This window comes from Lichenostomus cassidix, chromosome 1Ab (genome assembly GCF_008360975.1).
Source record: "Lichenostomus cassidix isolate B80296 chromosome 1Ab, HeHo_3.0, whole genome shotgun sequence".
Classification (NCBI taxonomy): domain Eukaryota; kingdom Metazoa; phylum Chordata; class Aves; order Passeriformes; family Meliphagidae; genus Lichenostomus; species Lichenostomus cassidix.
The window spans coordinates 6,575,570-6,595,139 of record NC_139481.1 but is presented as its reverse complement, the minus strand read 5'-3'; the positions used below and the strand labels follow the sequence as shown (position 1 = coordinate 6,595,139).

Genomic DNA, 19,570 nt, shown 5'->3' with positions numbered 1-19,570 from the left:
AGACCAATATCTCTGAGCCGCCACCGATTTCTACTACTTTATTTATTTATTTAATTTTATCTCCCTTCCCCTCTCGCTTCCCGTCTTCCCCGCGGCGGTTTTATTTCGCCAGCCACTGTCTCTGCAGGGGCAGCGCAGCGCCCCGTGTTTTGGGTGGCGGCGGCTGTGACATCCCCCCAGTTTTTGTGTCCCGTTGGGTCAGAGGCGCGGAGGAGGACAGGGTGACACCGCCGAAAGGCGGGATGGAGCGCCCTCTTTTTATAAGATTTGGGCTTTGGGGGGAATTCTGCAATGTGCAGTGATTTCAGGAAGGACAATGCAATCATTAATCATCCCCTCGCCTTTGGATTTGAATACACATTTGCAACACAGAAGGGCAAGAAAACAATGGTGATAGCGCTAGATCTTTGCATATTTATATAGAGATAGATAAAGATATATATGTTACATCCATCAGATACAAACACTTCATATGCAACTCAGCTCCGGTATAGCATCAATTAACATTCTGTCCTTACATTCATCGTTGTCAATGGCAGAAAGAAAAAAAATTACATGCCGTAGGCAGCTGATCATTTTAATTAAAAAAAAGTTTTATTACGAAACTAGTTGGTATAAAACAGGGTTATACAGGTCCTTTGTAAGTTTGTAAAAAAACAGTAAGAAAAGGCAGTGGTGTAGGGGCTTTTTGTCTGTTTGTTTGCTTGTCTGGTTTTTCTTTTTTTTTTCTTTTTCCCCCCAAAAGGCAGCATATAAAAACAAATGGCTACCATTTTGCGTTTGGACAATAGCTGCATAAACTTTGTTCACTTTGAACATTGTTTAATGACATTATTAATACATTAACAAAGTTTCTATAAAGTAAGACACATTGGTGCTAAAGTACATCTGGAGGAAATCCAAGTCCTTTACAAAACCACGTACAAAAATGGCAGTTGTAAGGTAACGTTGACTACGAGTCTAAACATGAAGAGGTAATAAGCATTACATATTAAAAAAAGTATCAAGATATACACATTTTAAACCATTTGTACAAAACCTCTATAAATCTCTCTCTCTCTTATGTACAAAAATAGCTTAATATATCCCCAACCGGGTTAGGATAGATACAAATAGATTTTCTTATAATAAAAAAATTCACAAAAAAAAAAAAAAAAGATTGGAAGCATTCTATGATGGAAACGAGAGGAAAAGCCTGGATCGAGGGGAGGGAGAGGCACGGGGAGATGGGGGGTAGACGGAGCTCCAGGGACTTCTTTGAGTACAGCATAGCTTAACTTCAGCATCTCCACAGACATCGGGAAACTAACTTTGTCCACAGGTGACGAACGCCAGTCTCTGAAGGGCCGCGGCGGCGGCGAGGTGCGGAGACGGGCCGCGCTTCTTGCTTCTGCTGAGCAGGAGGAAGACGAAGAAGAGCTCCTCCGCCGGCCGAGGAGCGCAGCGCCCTTCCCGCGGCTCCCCCGCCGGACAGTCGCTCGGCAGTCCGTGGCAGCGCGACGGAGTGCAAAGGCCGGCAGCTCTCCGGGGCCGGGGGCGACCGCCCCGACCGCCCCGACCGCCCCCGCGGGGCCAAGCGCTGTGCCCGCCCGCCGAGAGACGTGCCCGCACCGCCCTCCGACGGCAGGGGAGCTGGAAACGCAACAGGTCCTTTTCCGCGTGGATTTTTGTCTCTCTGTGTGTGATCTGGTTTTATGTGGTGGGCTTTTTTTTTTTTTTTTTGGTTTTTTGTGGTTTTGTTGGGTTGTTTTTTTCCCTTTTGCAACTGTCCTGTAAACAACAAAGAGAGAGGAGATCAGAGCCGCGCCGGGAGCAGTGCAGCGTCGGGCCGCGGAGCCGCTCGTAAGTACCGCAGGACACGCGGGGGCAGCCCCGGCTGCGGCCCCTCCCCAGCGGCTGCAGCCCTCCGCTCCGCGTCCGTCCCCCGCTGTCCCCCCGCTGTCCCCCCGCTGTCCCCCCGGCCCTCCGCCTACCCACCTGCCGGGAGGGCGGCCGGCGCTCAGAACCAGCTCGTGAAGTCGAGAAGCTCCTGCTCCTCGGGGCTGAGCGGGTCGTAGGAGCCCTCGTCGGAGGAGTAGGAGGAGACGGGGGAGCCCGCCATGGAGTTCATGTCGTGGGAGTAGCTGGGCGAGATGGTGGGCGAGAGGACGCCCGCCTGGAAGGCGGCGCTGACGGCGTCGTGCTCGTCGAGCAGCTGCTGCAGGGCGCGGATGTACTCGACGGCGGAGCGGAGCGTCTCCACCTTGCTCATCTTCTTGTTGGCGGCGCCGTTGGGGACGTGTTCCCGCAGCGTGGCGAAGCCCAGGTTCACCAGCTTCACCCGGTTGCGCTCCCGCTCGTTGCGCCGCGCCACGGCCGCGGGCTGCTGCTGCGGCAGGCTGTAGCCGAACCCGCTGAAGTTGAGCCTCCTCTTGCAGCGCATCAGCTCCGGCGAGGCCGAGCGCTGCCGCTTGGCCGCCCGCGGCGCCGAGGGCTTGCCGCCCGGGGAGGGCTGCCCGCCCGCAGGGCTGAGCTGCGGCGGCGGAGCTCCCGGGGGAGGTCCCGGAGGAGCGGCGGCGGCGGCGGCGGCTACCGCGGCGGCGAAGAAGCACGCCGGCTGCAGGAAGGGCGGCTGTCCGGCGGCGCTGGACATCCTGGCGGGGCTGCCGCTGGCCATGGGCGCGGGGGCGTCCTGCGAGGCGGGGGCGCCCGAGTGACGGCCGGTCCCCGTGCCCCCAGCACCACAAAAAAAAAAAAAATTAAAAAAAAAAAAAGAAGAAAAAAATCACAAAGGAAAAAAGGAAAAACTTGCGACGTTCAGTTTAAAATTAAAAAAAAAAAAAGAAAAAGAGCAAGGCGACAGACGGCAGAGGAAAGGGACAGCGGCGACCGACGGGAGCGGACGGTGGAGCCGGGCGGGCGGCGGGGACGGCGGGCGGCTCTGCCCGCCCCCCTCCCTCTCGCCCTCCGTGCGGCGGCCGCGGGGAGGCTCGTGGCGCTCGCGTGTGCGCAGGCTGCTTTGCAAAGCCCCTTTTGCAAAAAAGTGGCTGAGGATTGTGTCTCTTATAAGGGGCGGACGGGGCTCGCTCCCCCCTCTTCTCCTACACACACACACACACACTCACACACACACGCACTCTCCCCCCGCCGCCCCCCGCGGTCACACACACGCACACCCTGCACCTTGCGCCTTCCACGCTCCCGGGCTTTGCCGGCCGCGATGCGCGGAGCGCCGCCGCCTTTTCAGCGCGGGACACCCGCACACCCCCCGGCCCCCCTCACACCCCCACACCCGCACAGCCCCACAAACCCCCCCACACACCCCCTCGCCCCGCGCCCCCCGCCGCACACGCGCTGGCGGCCGCGCCGCCCCGCCTCCCCCCGCCGCTCCCGCCCCGCCGCCCCGCCGCTCGCGGTTTGTTGTCGCAAGTGCGTGCGCCCGGCGCGTGCCGCGCTCCCGGCCCTGAGCAAACACCGCGCCGGGGCGCCGCGGGGCGGGCCGAGTGCGGGACACGGCGGCGGGGCAGCCCTGCCCGCGCGGGGGGCTCCGAGAGCAGGGATGGGGTGCGGATCGGGGCGCGGCGGCGCGGGGAGGGAGAGGCAGGGGGTGACTCCCGGCGGAGCTGGGGCGCGGGCAGCCCCAGGGCGTGCGGAGCATCCTCTGCTGGGGCCACCTTGGCACCTGCCGGGGTTTGGAGGGCAGGGAGAGCCGCGGTGCGGAACGGGCAGGAGCGGAGGTGTCCCGTGGCGTGGGCAGGCAAAGCGGTGCGCGCCCGCGGGAGAAGGGCTCTTGCCAGTGCGTTGAGTGGCCGCCGGGAAGGCAAACTTCGTGTGCGGGACCTCAGCTGTCCCTTGTCCCTAGAAAGCACCGGGACGCCTGGCATCGCTCCTTCGCTCTCCGAGCGCTGCCAGGCTGTGCTCCGCGAGTGTCCGAGCCCCACCGCCGGGGGCTGTCGTCGCCCCGCGCTCGCAGCGGCCGGAGCCGCGTTTGCCCAGCACCGCACACGCCCCGCGGACGGCCTGATGGCTCTATTAGCCGGGGACAGCGGCGGGTGAGCCCGGCTGGGTGATAGGAGGAGGACGGCTGAGAGCAGAGCAGGGTACAGACTTCTTGGGAGAAGTCACCTCGAATTACCCCTCTGGAATGCTGAGCCTGTCAGGGGAGAAAGAACAAACCACTCCTGGGCACGTCTCACGCACACGGTCCCTGCAAGGTCCAGCACGGGGTGGGACAAGGTTTGTCTCATTAAAGTACGGGTGTGTCAGGCAGAGCAGGCAGGTGTGCAGTCAGCTCACCCTTCCCTGCCAGATCCCATTTCCCAGGCCACACAGTGTGCTTGCTGGTCCTGCAGAGCCCACTGATCCCCTGCCATGGCACCCTGCACGTTAAAAGTGGGTCACCAGCTTTCCAAGCAGGCAATGGTATTTGCTTGTAACAGAGGATGGACCTGGCCTATGCAGGGGAAATTATCACAGCCTTGAGGTGAAATCTTACATGTGGCTCAGGACCAAATGAGGAAAAGCAGCCCTGAAGTGCTGAGACTTTGAGGTTGGTGTGACTTGGCACTCACAGTGACCCTTGGGGCTGCAGGGGTGCATGGGAGACATGGCCAGGTTCAGTGCTGGATAATGCTGATCTTGGCTTGAGCAGCACTGAGGACCCTGCCATGGCCTTCTCTCACTGCCCTCCTGCCTTTCACATATTCATGTTTTTCTGAAACCCTTAATCCATTTTCTGCCTTCAGCTCTGTCTCATTTTCACTTGTCTTTACACCTTTCCACCCTGGAAACTCTCTGTGCTCTCTAACCCACTAAAAAGAGCAGAGCCATGATATGACAGTCTCTCTACGGTGATATTGTGGCTCTAGGAAGTCCCTGGCAGGTGCCTTTAATCCCTGCTACTCACACCAGCTCTAAAGCATGGACCTGCCCAGTTCATGTTCAGGTTTCAGTGGAAATGGCTGCAGAAGTAAGCCCTGTGCTGTTGTTGACCTCAATTACAGCAGCCTGGAGCTGTGGAAATCACTTCTCATTTGCCACTGGATCCCTGATCCTGGCTCTGTGTGTGAGTTGAAACAGTGATAACCAGAAACACAGCACAGGAGAACACTAATGTGCACCTGCTAACTAGTGTTTTAGTAATTTTTTAACGTGTCAGCTTTTAATGCATGTGTGATGAAAAATGTGAAGTAGTTCTCTGTGGTCATATTTATTTTGGGGCCTCTTCGCTGATCATTGACCAGTTTCTGACTTCTAGCCTACTGTCTCATCACCTGTGAAATGTTTTAACTTATTTTATCCACTCTTGGACAGGACAGCCAGACCGTGGCAGGATAAAATGTTTGTCTGTATTTTCTGTTTGGGGAGCTCTCCCTTTTCAGTTCCAAGCCTTCTGGATGGTTTGTTCAACATTCCTTGTCTGATGTCAGAATTGACTGCACTGGAAGCAGTTGTTGCATCACCAGCTCTGCACTGTGACTTTGGGAAGCAGCAGCAGAAATATCAAAGTAATTGCAGCCCTGTAAACTATATTTATATGTATTTAAACACACTAGTTCTTCTGGAGCAGCCCAATTGCAGAACTGGTGTACAAACACCATACTGGGACATTTCTGCCCTTTTTCCTGGAAGTGGCAGAATGAGACTGGAGTTTCTGGGTCACTTCTTCTCTGGTCTCAGAGAGCTCTTAAAAAGGCAAAACCTGTGAGTCGCAGAGGTCACCAAGGGTAACTGTCTCCATGGTCCTGTGCCCATTTGGCTACCCTGGGTCAGGGTAACTGTGTGTGGGGTGGATGAGGGGGGCAGAGGGGGGCAGAGCCTTCTCCTCCCTTGTCTCCTCATGGTCCTTTTCCACCCACTGCCACCAGGGAACGAGCTGAGCCCTCATGCCTGAGGTGACTCCAATCTCACCAGCCCCTCTGTGTGCTCCCTGGGCAGAGTAAGGGGCCAGAATCATAGATAATAAATGTTGTTCCAAGGTCCCCTGCTTCCACCCACTCCTTTGCACGGTCCTGCACCTGCACCTTAAAATTCTTAATTCTAATATAATGATAAATAGCCCTTGCCCTTTTCATTTGGCACTTTTATTTTGGCCTTTTTTTTTCTTTTTTTTCTTTTTTTTTTTTTAATCTCACACTGTCATTATTTTATAGTGACTTTTTTGTGTGCCAAAATTGTAGCTACACTCATGAGGTCTTTTGAAGTCCTTGCCTTTTTTTTTTTTTTATTTTTAAAAAAAAACAACTCTGGTATGCTTTTTTTTTTTTCCCCTCTTCTTCCCACTTCTTTTCTTTTTTAAAGGCCATTTACGTTATGATTAAACGCTGTCTTGGAAAAGCAGAACGAAAGTCGTTAATCTATATAGATCTTCAAAGAATCGATACATTCGGGACTTCTGTAGGATTTGTTACACTCCATTTTGTTACAGTAGGCAGCTCGTCTGGATTTGGGCACATGTGTTTCTCTCCCTCCCCTCGCCCTCCCCCTCGCCTTTCCAGCTTCCCCCCCAAGAGTGAAAATAAAGTAAAAGGTCTTTCATGGTAAACAAAACCAGCTTATTCTCCACATAGAACACATGAATAGCTGGAAAAAAAAACTTACAATAAATGGTGCATTTTTTTCTCTGCTGGGTATAGCATTCAAGATCAGTCCAGTATTCAAGAAGCAGTCCATTTTTTGCTCAGCAAGAGAGTTTAGAAAAGAAGCGTGGGGTCTATTCAAGGATCTTTTCCCCCTTCACAATTGCTGGGCTTTATGAAACCTATCTTCCATGCCTTGTCAGAGTATTTCTGGGGACCAATTAGTGCTTTGTTGCAAGGCTTCTTTGCTGAATCTTTGAGCAGCAAGAAAAAGCTCTCTTGAGTCTCCCCTTATTTTGACTATTTCAGTCATTACTCAGTGTAATAATTAATATGACAACTGGACGCTGAAGTTTGTATAGAAACACCTCGGCTGCAGGAGAGAGCGTGCAGTGGGTGGTAACAAGCTACAGATCAGACCGAGAAGCGACACACACAGGGAAGGGGGGAAAAAAGGAGAGGGAGAGAGAATAATGAATGAAAAGAAAGAGAAAAAGAATAAAGATAAATAAATAGTTGGTGCGACCCGGAGGAACATAATACAGACTTGGAAGGGGGAAAAGAAAAGGCACTTAGAAGGGAGTGTGGGGGGTTCGAGCCCAGAGAGGTAAACTTATTTTGAAACAGTTTCCGTGTCAATATAATTTTCAAAATTTGCTACTTTCCGAAGTCAGGAAAGTGATTTTCTGCTGAAAAAGCGAGATGTTACTTCGGGTAAGTAATTTTCAAGGATCATGATTTGGCACTTTTGCACACTCGACAAACTTTAACGCCTCTTCCTAAGCGTCCCTTTATGGAAAGAAGAACTTTAGCATTAAATCTTATCCTTGAGTAATTGTTGCCCATCCTGCCCAGAGTGAGGGAGGCTGCTTATCAGGAGAGTTCGAGTTTTCTTGGTGTTGCACCGTCGATAAGCAGAATAAAGCCTGTGCCCCAAGGAAGAATTAAAAATGACGTTTGACCAGGGACACTGCTGAATTCTCCTCGAAGGGCGTCTTGGGATGAACACTCATCACTTTGCAGACATTTCTTGGGCTGCCAATTAGGGCATAATAAATAATTAGAGGTTTTAAGCGTATTAGATACAGCTCATGCTAATGAGCTACATCAGGTCTTGTGCTAACCTGAAGTGACAGTTTGCATATAGGGCTGCGGAAAAAAAAAAAAAAGGAAAGGAAAAAAAAAAAAAAAAAAGAAGACGAAAAAAAAAAAAAAGGGAAAAAAAAATCCCCTAAACCAAACCAGCCGCCGAGGCAGCTTTTACCCCGCAGCCCCGTCCTGCTCGCCCCTCCGCGGGTTCCAGCGCTGCTCCTCTGCCCTCCGCGCCCGCGGAGCTGAGCCCTTGGCTGCCGGCTCTGCCCGGTGGCCCCATTGTGCGGCCACGAGTCGAGCGTCCGTCCCAGCCCCGGGGGACAAACCACACCGCCCTGCCTCCCCGCACCCCCCAGAGCCACTTTCGGAGAGCTGAATTTTTTGGGTGGGGTGGGTGGTTTGCTCCCAGCTCCTCCGAAGCGGTGGTGGCCCCGCAGGAGGGGTGGGAGAGAGTCTGGGTGATGCCTGGGAAGAGGATCCCCCCGCATTCCCGGGGAGGGCAGGCAGAGGGGACACGGCGGTCCCTTGCTCTCGACAGCCGTGGGGACACAGTGCCACCTCCTGGCCACCAGACCCCGCCGGGAAGGAGCCGGGGAAGAGCACCGGGGAGGGGATGGATGGGGTGCTGCCAAAAAAGCCTTGGGGGTTCGGGGAGCCCGGCTTTGCAATAATGGGGATATGGCTGGGAGGCTCTGCAGTACTGGGAATATGGCTGGGAGGCTCTGCAATAACGGGGATATGGCTGAGAGGCTCTGCAAGAATGGGGATATGGCTGGGAGGCTCTGCAATAACGGGGATATGGCTGGGAGGCTCTGCAAGAATGGGGATATGGCTGGGAGGCTCTGCAATAACGGGGATATGGCTGGGAGGCTCTGCAAGAATGAGTATATTGCTGGGGGGCTCTGCAGTACTGGGGATATAGCTGGGAGGCTTGGGAATATTGGGGATATGGCTGGAAGGCTTTGCCACGATGCAGAGCGAGGTGTGAGGAAATGCTGCCTGTCTGGGTGTAAAGGAGAGCTACAACACCCTGATAAAAACACACACTATGTATAAAGGGGGATTGTCCCCTGCCATGTACACACACACAGAAACCACCTAAGATACTCATGGAATCCTCATTTGTGAGTTTCTCCACCAGTTTCTGTTTTCACTGGAAAATCCCCCTTCCACTGCTCCTTGCTCCCTCACATCCACATGGACATCCCAAAAGCAGCAGGGAAGGCAGGGAGCTGCAGGCCAAGGACAGGCCCAGTGTCCTGGCACAGGAAGGGACATCCTCACTCAGACACAAAGCCTCACAGCTCCAGGGAAACCTCCACTCTGCAAACACTGGCTGAAGGCAAGGGCGGCAAAGAGCATCTGAAAAGCAGCCAAAGTCTGTGGCCCCTTGAACTCCCATGGTGCTGGCCAGGGGAGCCTGCCAGCTTCCAGCAGAGAGCCCTGGGAGTGTGGCTGAGAGCACAGCCTGAAGGGGATGAGTGTGGGGTGTGTGTGCCCAAAAAAAGGGCAGTTCTGAGGGACAATGAGTGCTTTCAGGCAAAGGTGATGTGAGACATCAGCATGTATCTGAGTGTGTGCATGGTGCTGCAGCAAAAGCCCAGAGCAGAAAAAACGGACTTAGATCTCAGGTGCTCACACAGGCTGGGGAATCAGGCACAAGAGGAAATTTGAAAGCCAAGTGGGACATCCTGGTTGGCAGTGTCACTGCAGGGGGACAACCCGTGCTTGGTGTGCTGAGCTAGAGCTTCCAAGAGGACAGGGAAGCTCCAGCCCTGTGGACTCTGAAATGGCCCAAGGTAACAAAAGCTGATGCAATCACATGTTCCTACAGTGACATCGCTGGGCACGCACACACTCACACCCCCACACACCACTTTGCTCCAAAACAAGAGAATTTGGGAATTCTTCCTGGCAAGATGGAGCTTTGCTTCCTCCAGCCAGTGCCTTTGGCTACCAGGCAACCTCAGAGTGCAGACTGATTCAGCAGTGAACTGGAGGAAATGCATTGGTGATATTATTATGGTTGTGTAACAACAAGGGTAAGAGAGAAACTCGCAAAATAAATGCAAAAAGCAAGGGGTAGGAGGAGGCAAAATATATAAAGATTTGGCATGAACAGTGTTTTGGGTATTTGGTATTTCACTTTGTCTTGCCATTACTGTTGGGAAGAGTGAATATATGCAAGAACAGGAATGGAAAAATGGAAGGAACAAAGACCAAAAGCATGTAAAAGTCACAAGGAAGCAAAAGAGAGATAAAAGATTAGTGAAAAGAGAAGGAATAAGAAAAGAAAAGGCATAAACAGATGAAAGAATAGTTTCTCTCACTGAAAAATATACCAGATGGCAAGGCATGGTGTGTGGGGAAAGTAAACAAGACTTGTTGCTGGAGTCTGTCTTGTCCTGCACAGGAACTACAACAATTAGTGTTGTCACCATCCTCATCTCACTGTTATTTTTTCCAAGTTGGCCTTCAGTGTCCCTATCATGGACAGGGCTGTGCCTTGTGCTGCACAAACGCAGCACACAAAATACTGGCTGCTTTAATGAATTTACTGGCTGAGTAGTTAAAATCCAGTATTTTCATACTGCTGGCAATTACAGGGGATACTTTCCCCTACTGCTCCACCTTTCCTTGCCTCGCCCTGTCACAATATCAGCAGGGCCCAGTGTGTTTACTGTGCATCACATTTAGCCAAATGTCTATCTTGACCTGCCAGCCCATACCACAGGCTTGCTGATCACTTCAGAAATTAACTGTCTATCCCTACATCCAGTTTCAGGATGCACAAAGAAGCAGCTCTTCCGAAAAATGTTATGTATTTGCACTGAGTTACTTCAGATGCATTTTATATAATTGATAATTTCTGTGGGATGGATTCTGACTCGGCAGTCATGGGGTTCAACATGGATTTGGACTGAGAACCATGAAAATGGCTCCACTCAGTTTCCCCACTGTAAGGTTACTGGATTTTGTATGTATGAACAACTCCCAGTAGGTCTTCACTAGTGTTCACCAATCTCAGTTTGCACAGATGTGTGCAGTAGAGCTTCCCTCAAGGATAAAATATCTGTAAAGAGAGTTTATCTTCATCACAATAATGTAGCAAGAGTACCTGCCTTGACACAGTTTGTCTCTGTAAGACTTCATCTTCCCAAAGAGCAAGGTAGATCCTTGCCTAGGTGCTTCATTTTTTCATTCACCTGCATGCTGATATTGGGCTACAGCTTTCCAATTTCCCTTACCCTCTTTGGTGACTCTTATTCAACCAAGTCTGGGCTCTTTCATATGAGGTCTTTACTAACCTTTCCTGAAACCCTTGATGTGCTCCACACTGCTCCCCTTGTGCTTTCCATGGCTGACATTATATACAAGCACACACACATCTTCTGCAGCTCTTCTACATCCTCCTGCCCTAGAGCTCTGACCTAGCCTTTCCTGCTCCTTTTCTTCCTTTACCTCCTTCCCTTTGCCCATGTTCAGGTTCATATCCCAGTGTGAGGTTCATGCAGCTAACTCCTGTCTCAAGCTTCCCTTGCTCTGGGTGTCTCCCTGCAGTGCCTGGTGAGAGGAGTGATGTCTCCCCACTCTCCAACCTCTTTGGAAACAGCCCCACAGACCCTACTAAAGGACAAAATCTCTCAGCTGCTGTGCTTTGCCAGAGCCTTCCACACCTGATATTTGAGACGCAAAGAGCAGATCCTGCAGAACCTCTGTCTGCTAAAGTGGAGTGACCCCGATGGGAATCCCACCTGGGGCTGAACACACAGCTGCAGGGGAGGAACGGGCAGCAGGCTGAACTGAAAACGATGTGCCGACGTGAAGAAATGAAAACAGCTGATGCTGATCAGGAGGAGGAAGGCTGTTAATTCAGAGCGTGTTGGGTGCAGATAGAAACAATCTGCTGGGGAGCTGCTCCCCGCAGGAGGTGGGGATGGCTGGGGATGGAGTGGCTGTGCCAGGGGTGGGTGGATAGGGTGGGCGTGCAGGGAGAACGCCCCCTTGGCATGGTGTCCAGGGGAGGGAGCTGGGCAAGGGGATGGCTCTGCCTCGCCTGCTGCACTTTAAATACCTTTGCACACATTTCTGGCCGCTGCAGTTGGGCCAGAAGGCTTCACCTGCTGGAGTGAAGGAGCCTCTGCAACATGGACTCACAGCACTGCAAAATGAACGGTGACCCTTTCCAGGTAAGTGATGGGAGCTCTGCCTGCTTTTGAAGAGGTGGAGGGATGTCCTGCCTCACTCCTGTGCTTGCACAGCTCATCCTCCCCTCCCTGAGGTGCAGAGTGACCCAAGAGGGGCAGAATTAAGCTGTCCTGTCTCGATGCTTTGCAGTACTTGAGCACTTTTGGCAGCCCCCATACTGGTCATTTGTTAACTGTGCTCACAAAAGTGCAGTGAGAATGCAAACAAACATTGCATTGCTGTGTATCCTTGCACACATGGCAAAGAGACAAAAAATCAGAAAAGACCAGCAGCTTATTAGAGGTCTTAAATGTGTGATGAAAGCAAGCTGTCTTCTTTTGTTAACGGAAAACAGATGAAGTTATGTGCTCCTCTGGTGGAGTTCTTGTTAAATTTTGGGACTCTGATGTCCCCTTTTTAAATGTTTACAGACTGCCTTTGAACCCTTTGCTTTGGGAAATACAGGCAAGTCCTGACGTTCCTGCCTTTCAAACACAGGCACTGATGTTCCTGCAGAGGCAGATGGTGTAACCTGAGGCCAGCATGGTTAATTATTAGTACCAAATTCTGTCCTTGTGTGTCCTATGCAATGCTGCTGAAGCCAGAGAGAAGCTACGTGAGATGTGCAAAAAAAGGGCTGCTATTTTTCAAAGAGCAGAGATGCCAAGGAATTCTGTATTCCCACCTCTTTGTGTGCTGAGGTGGAACTCCCAAAAGTTTCACCTTGCTACTTATCCAAATTGTGTTACTGTTTAGTTCCAACGACATCTGTGGAGATCAGCATTTCAATGCCTTAAGAAATCTGACTTGGAAACTCGTTCCATTTTCACCAGTAACTCAGAAATCTTTTCTTTAGAAGTATTTTTTCCCTTTCCCCCTGCCCACTATTTTGCACATCTAGTAATTTTGAACTTTACAACACAGAGGGGGAAATTTTGTATCCCTGAAATTGCAAGAAAAACTTTCTCTGGCTTTAACAGTGTTGGAATTCACTCTGAAGGGCTTTAGCTAAATGTCTCAGCAGTGGATTAGAAGGCTGAAAGGATTATGTTATTGACCCCTGATACTGCCACCTGTGTCAGAAAGGCAATGTCAATCTGTGTGCAAAGTGGTTGACTAAAAGTGCAGATTTGTGCTCAGGTAAATCTTTTCTTGCATCTACATATAACTTTCTTTCAGATTATATTATGTCCAGGAATAGTTAGTTGTTCATGCTCATCAACTGGTTCTTATTTTACTTCCTGGAAGAAAACAGAGCTGGAAGAAAATCGGAGCTGAATTTATTCCACACTGCATTTATAATTCACATATACATACCACAGAAACAATATTTCAATACAATAAAATGATTTCTTCGACTCTGAATCATAATCACAACAGTAACAGGACAGCAGAACTACCCTGAGGCTGCAGTTCCTCCTTATGTGTCAAGGAACAAGAAATCCGAATTTGAAATGAGACTGGGGAAACTGATCAACAGTTAAACCTATCATAGGTACTAGCAAAACTCAACAATAACTGTGAGTGCCTGTGTGTGAGCACCTCCAGAGCAGGTGTTGAGGTTTATTCTGTGCAGTGATGCCTCCAGATAAATTGATAAGATTTGTGTACCAGGGAAACAATCACTTTAGTCTCTTCCCCCTTGCAATTAAAGATGTCACCTCTGTGACAGGCTCAGGCATGAACTTGTTAAAAGATCTTCCAGTAAACTGAGTGGAAATGCAGATGTGCAAGGAATTAAGCAAGTAGGAGGCTGTTAGTCCTCACTCCCTACTGCAATGTGTTTTAAGCACCAAAATAAATCAATTTACGAGAGTGGGAAAATGACTGAGGACAGGTTGAAAGCAGCTGATCTCAACAAATCAAGACTAGTGACCTATGAGTTTGGAAAGGTTTTTTAAAGGCTTTTTTTGTGTAATCTCAGTGTACAAAGAAATCAATTATTGTCATCAAAACTACCTTGCAGGACTTAAACTTTGCATTGTATCACCTGCAATTATCCTTTGTCATGCACATGCAAATTAATCTGTTGTATAAGTTGGTTCTCACATCATGGCTTGGCAAGAATATTTTAAATATATAACTGCATGTCTTTTAGAACAATTTCACTGCAGACAGTGCAACCCAAAATCTCCATCCATTGGACAGACACTGGTGGAGCCCAGTTTTGTCCTTAAGATCAGTTTTGGCTGTGGTGGGTGAAAACAGAAGGAAAAAGCAAAGCAGAGATGACAGTTTTGGTCACACTATCATAAAATTTCAGTGCTACAGACATTTATTTTGACTTTTGCCAGACTCCTGTCATCGTTTTCCCTTGTGGTTGCTTGAGGGCTTTCATTAGCCAGCTGACACATCACTTCCAGCTGCTTTTCCTCTTGGTTCTCCCCATGTTAGAGCTGGGCTGACTCCCTGGCTGGACAAGGGCTCAGGAGGCACAGAGATGCTGCAGAAATGTGACAACTGAACAGGTGGCAATCTTCCTTCTGGTGCCTAAAGCCAATACTTCTACAACAGTTCCCACTAGAGGCCCCTCATAAGATGTTGGGAAAACCTTTGCAGCCTCTGGAAACAAAGCCAAAAAGAAAAATGTGTGGCCCAGAGAGTTAGCAGCAGCCCTGGAGGCAGCTTGAAGAAACAGCAATTATTTACTTTACAAAGAAGGCAGCTCTTCATAGCTCTGCCTCAGGACATGCAGTCCTACCAAGAACTTTATGGCTTCAGGGCAGCTGGATTTGCTTACTAGTTTGTCTTCTACAAAGGCTATCTTTACTGAGGGAAATATTTGGGAACTGAGACTCTTTATACTCTGATTTAGATGTTCAATTAAGCAATAAAGGTAATGAGGACAAGCTTTGGGTAAAAATAGAGATCTTCATAAAGAATAATTGCATGAGTACCTTGATTCAAGTTTTGGCCAAGGACTTGTCACACCAGGACTCATCTGTGTTGCAGATGTCTGATGTGATCTTTGAAATACCAACAACAGGCAATTTGTCCAAGGCCAGTAGAGGTTAAAAAAATGAAACAAACAAGAAAATACGACTTTAATGTGACCTCCAAAAATTTGTGATGGTTGTGCATCAAATTTAGTCTGAGATCAGAAAAATTAAGTGATTTTTGAAATTTCAGGCATGTCAAGTACCCAGAGAGTTTTTAAGATCTGCCTCCACTGCAGGGCTCAGTTTCCTATTTCTGAAGTGGTCAAATAGCTCTTCTCTGCTCTACAGGCCTTTGGTGAAAAGAAACACATGTAGAAACATGCAGAGACATTCTAGTAATGAGAACCGTGAAAATAATGAAAATAAACTTTTGAGAGTACTGGAAATTGCCTTTTGGAATGTGCAGAGCAGAAAATCAATAAGAGAAAGGGAACAAACGTAAATGAAAACACATCTTGCCCTAACTGAGTCTTTACTCATTATGGGATTTAGGGAAGATTTAAATGTTTGCTCCAACATTTTTCTTTTTTTTTTCCTTTTCTTTGCTTGATGTTGTTATTTGGTTTTTAAATCACCTTCCACAGCTGGGGCTTCCACTGAATACCATCTTACCTATTTCAGACCCTTATCCTGATTTATCCAGAATATTTGAAAGTTTGTCCTGTCTTCAAAACATTCATTTTTCTTTCTTTTCAGGAATCCAGTTACATTGAAGACTCCCCCAATAAAAATGGTGTGATTTCTTTGATTTTCTCTCTGAAAGAAGAAGTTGGAGCTCTGGCTAAAGTCCTGCGCACGTTTGAGGTAAATCTTTTCCTTCAGGTTTTTACAATTTTATATTGCAGCAACATTTTCTCTGGGTCACTGAGTTTGTGTTTGTGATTCTATTTCATTGCTACTGTGGGGGAAAGCAGCCTGGATTTACTTTCTGGGCTTAAAATTCCTTAAAGTCTTGGAGCAGAAGTAGCTTTTTTAAATTAAAACCTCTACCTTTAACTGACATGAGGGTGGGAAAAAATGCATTTTTTCCACTTAAGAAGGAAATATTTCATCATAACTGCTTTAGGAGGTAGGAGGGAGTTTGGCTGTGACCAAGGATTGACTTATAGCCAAATAATTTGCCTTATAACTTGTAAGGCAAATATAACCTGCATGTGACTCACAATGCATGTGGTGTGAGGTATTTCCACTGGGAAGCTCTTAGGTTTTATCCTCCTCAATAAATCTGATTAAATAATTCCACCATCTCCCTCCTGCCAAACTTCTACAGAGTGGGCAGAGGGTACCTACAGAACTGCATAAAAATGATGGCAGATTTTTACACTAAATGGACTCAGTAAATTTTACTGAGTGATTTGGAAACTTTTTGGGGAAATGAGGAGCCATTTACCTTTCAGGACATTGTGTGCCTATTTATTCTTGCAGAAATATTTCCCAGATGCCACGAATGTTGTTTGAAAAGCACAAAATCCTTGCAATTCAGGATGGTTGTGTTGCAACACCCACAGCTGTGTACTCTGTGCTCCCAAGCAAATACACTGTTATGTTGGTTCTATGGTGTTTTTGGTTTTTTTTTTATGTAATAGTTGTGCCTCAAAAGAGGGATTTCTTTAGAACTCCCTCAGAAGCTGTGGCCTGAATATTTTCCATTCATAAACTGAGTTTACTAGGAAATGAAAGGTTGTGTGTTATTGGTACAAAGGAAAAATAATTATGAGTTATAGGACATATTTGATTCATTACAATAAAAGGACATTCACACCAATGACAGCAGAGCATGTCTAAAGCTGTGAATTGACCACTGTGACACAGTCCAGCAAAATGTCCATATGTCAGTGATGTGCATGTCTGTAAGGGAATTAATGAGGCTGCTGATATTCTCTTATTAAATGCATTGCTGTCTACAAACTAAGTTGCTGTCAGCTCCAAAGAAAAATTTGTAGAGGAGCTGGTACAGGAAAGAGAGGAGTAGCCATTTCTTGGATGTGACTTTTCTCTCCTCAAAGCATATACCTAAACCAGACTATCTGAGTCCTGGCTTTTCCCAGTGACTCTGACTGCAGCTGAGAGGTTGGGACTCAGCTGGTTTTCCATCCCAACAAAGCCAATTCTTTCTGTGCTAATTTTTAGTCTCCTCCAGCACCAAGGCTTGAAGAGACTCAACCTAGTTGCTTTTATACCAGTTTTGCATTTGGCATTGCAGTGAGGAAATGGATGAACAGCAGGAGGAGCAGGATTTGATACAAACCCAACCTGCAGCTCCAGCTCCTCAGTGCTGCTGTCAGTGAATTGCTGCTGTGCAAACCAGAGCAGCCCTTGGGCTGTGCCAACTCCAAACAGCTGCACAGAGGTGTAAATCTCACGTGTGTGCACAGCTGAGATAACCTCTACCCTTCACCTGGGCCACAGCTCTGGTGCCTCAGAGACACAGACTTTGCTCTCAGTGATATCTACAGCGCAGACAGGGAAAATGGTGAGATGCAGGAGTAGAGTGGGAGCAAGAGGGAAGAGCTTGAGAGAATTTTTTCATCTTGTACTCCTTCACTGCTTAATGACATGAACTGTGAGATGCTACAGGAGTCAGTTCAAATGAGAAAGTTAGCTTTCCCACGTGAAGTAGGGAAAGGGAAAAGTGACAAGCCCCAAAATAGGATCAGGCTGCTCCCAGGAGCAGATGTGGCACTCAGCTGTTCTCCTCATGGAGAGAGCCACACCTTGTGCAGCTGCTGGTGCTGATGGCCACAAGTGGAATGTTTGAAAACTCTGCTCCTTGCTGAGGCTGGGAGCTGCCCAGACCCCTGAAATCGAACCCCAGAGCATTCCTGCTTGGGAATGCAGGCAGAAAGCACAGCTCAAGCCTCTCGAGTTTGGGAGTGATTAAGGGATAGAGCCTCCAGCACTGGCTTTGAGGATTTTGCCTCTTCTCTAGGCAGTCTGTAAAGCTACTCTGGAATGTGAAGGGGAGAGGAAGAGGATTCAGTGAGCTGAAAATATGACAGACTTGAAAAAAAAGCCTCTCTTCCAGGGAAGCATGGAACCAAGATCCAGACTGAGACATAGGGAATTGAGGGGATACCTAAAGGAAGGAGAGGTCTTGAGGTGCCATGAGCACACAGGATACCTTTTTGTAGAGAAGGTTTCCACATGGGTCTGGGAAGGTTCATCCTCTCCTTCGGTTCTAAGAACCGAAAAAAATAATTTTTCTGGGAGGATTGTTCAGCCACTCTTGGGTCCCTTCCTGGGATGCACTGCCAGGTTCACATCCTGCCCATGTCCTGCTCCTGTGCTAGGGTGAAACTTGGCCAGACTTTAGCCCCACCACAGCTTGGGTTCCACAGCAGCAAGAGCCCAAAGGGAGCTGAGATGTGTTCTAGCTGGGTCTGCCCCTGCATATCCTGTGGTCTAGGACTTCTGGCTCATCCATCATCATGACAGACAGGATTTGTACTTAGCCACGGGGCAAACCACCCAGGGAAGGAATTAGTGTCCAAACACAACCCATTTGAAAGGGGTAAGCCCCCATGATGGGAGCCAGGATGGACTGAAGATATGGCAGCCTCGTCCAAGCAGGGGAACACACAAGGTTAATGGCTACAGAGTGCTCATGGCACACAATTATGTCCTCTGAGGTGCCAAGTTGAAGAGAATTCCAAAGCATTTTGTGGAACAGTAATGTTTGTCCTGCTCAAACGTCCCTCAGGGTGGCTCACACAGTTGACAGAGTACTGCTTGCTCTCACATCCGTTGTTTTGCTCAAAGACCCAAACTCTAGTTTTCTGCTCAGGTCCCAGATGCACACAAGTAAGTGACTACAGTGACAACTGATGCTTTTCCTGTGTAACTTGAAGTTTTTTTTCCTGGGGAATCTCCTCAATGTACTCAGCTCTTTATGTCTGCTGGCTTTATGTTGAAAACATGCTTGATTATTTCCACTTTTTTTTCTTGTTCACTCACGAAGACCCATCTGAACACCAGACCTGCTGTACACTGAGGTACACCTTGGTGGAGCCATGTGTTGTTCATTTGTGTCATAAAAGGTGACAGCTAGGAAGCCAAAGCTTGAATAAATACCTTCATCTGAAACAGAACGGCACACATGAGTAAAATATCATGCTTAAAATCAGGAAGACGGAATAGTCACAATGAAAATAGGTTTCTTGTTTGATTCACTGGACACATCAAAAATGTATTCAGTTGAGGCCAAAACAAAAGAAATCTTCCAGGTTTCTTATCAAAACTGAAAAAGCAAAGCTGAGCACTTTGGGTTGACCCAAGTGTTACACTTGGTAGAAATATTTATTTCTCTGTAGTGATAAAAGCCTATTGAAATTAAGGTAACTTTTTTAAATAACAAAGTTCATTCTGAAAGAAAAAAAGTGAAGAAAAAGCCAACTTGTTTCCCTTCAAAGACTGGCTTTTCTGTAGTTAAATTCATTATAAAAAAAATCAGAAATAAGTATTTCCATATATAAAAAGGATTGCCTTCAGTTTCAATTGCAGATTTTCCACATGAATTTCTGAATCCACTAATCTTCTCTGAAGTCCTTTTTCTGATGGATTTACAAGTATAAGATCATCAGCTGCTTTAAGTGGCAAACATTGGAATACTTCACCAGTTTGCTCAACCCATTCTCAGAGAGGAGCCTTCTCTCTTCTCATCCCTGATGGAACCTTCTCAGACACAGAGCAGGACTTCAGTCCAAGGTGGAGCCATTGGTGGGTTGGGCTCTAGCTCAAAAGCAGCCCTGTTGATTGAGTTATTGCTCCATGGGGTGAGTTCCTGCTCCATGGAAA

The 19,570-nt window shown here is 48.4% G+C and overlaps 2 protein-coding genes across 2 annotated transcripts in view; one reads left to right on the top strand and one right to left on the bottom strand.

Annotated features, from left to right (window-relative positions):
* Positions 1 to 394: 394 nt before the first annotated feature.
* On the bottom strand, positions 395 to 3,242 carry ASCL1 (achaete-scute family bHLH transcription factor 1). The gene is made up of 2 exons (XM_085049630.1): positions 1,978 to 3,242; positions 395 to 1,770 (listed from the first exon to the last, which is right to left on the bottom strand). Exon 1 carries the CDS (start codon positions 2,654 to 2,656, stop codon positions 2,000 to 2,002), a length of 657 nt encoding a protein of 218 aa, XP_084905756.1. The 5' UTR covers positions 2,657 to 3,242; the 3' UTR covers positions 395 to 1,770; positions 1,978 to 1,999.
* Positions 3,243 to 11,680: 8,438 nt separating this feature from the next.
* The window catches only part of PAH (phenylalanine hydroxylase), a 33,539-nt gene continuing 25,649 nt past the window's right edge, over positions 11,681 to 19,570 (top strand). Inside the window, exons 1-2 of the mRNA XM_085049629.1 lie at positions 11,681 to 11,839; positions 15,473 to 15,580. Coding sequence (XP_084905755.1) covers positions 11,798 to 11,839; positions 15,473 to 15,580 — 150 coding nt within the window. The 5' untranslated portion in view covers positions 11,681 to 11,797. The remainder of the gene's footprint in view (positions 11,840 to 15,472; positions 15,581 to 19,570) is intronic.

Bases quoted from the DNA above. Each gene is read 5' to 3' on its own strand.
- ASCL1 (XM_085049630.1), bottom strand. From the start codon at position 2,656: ATGGCCAGCGGCAGCCCCGCCAGGATGTCCAGCGCCGCCGGACAGCCG.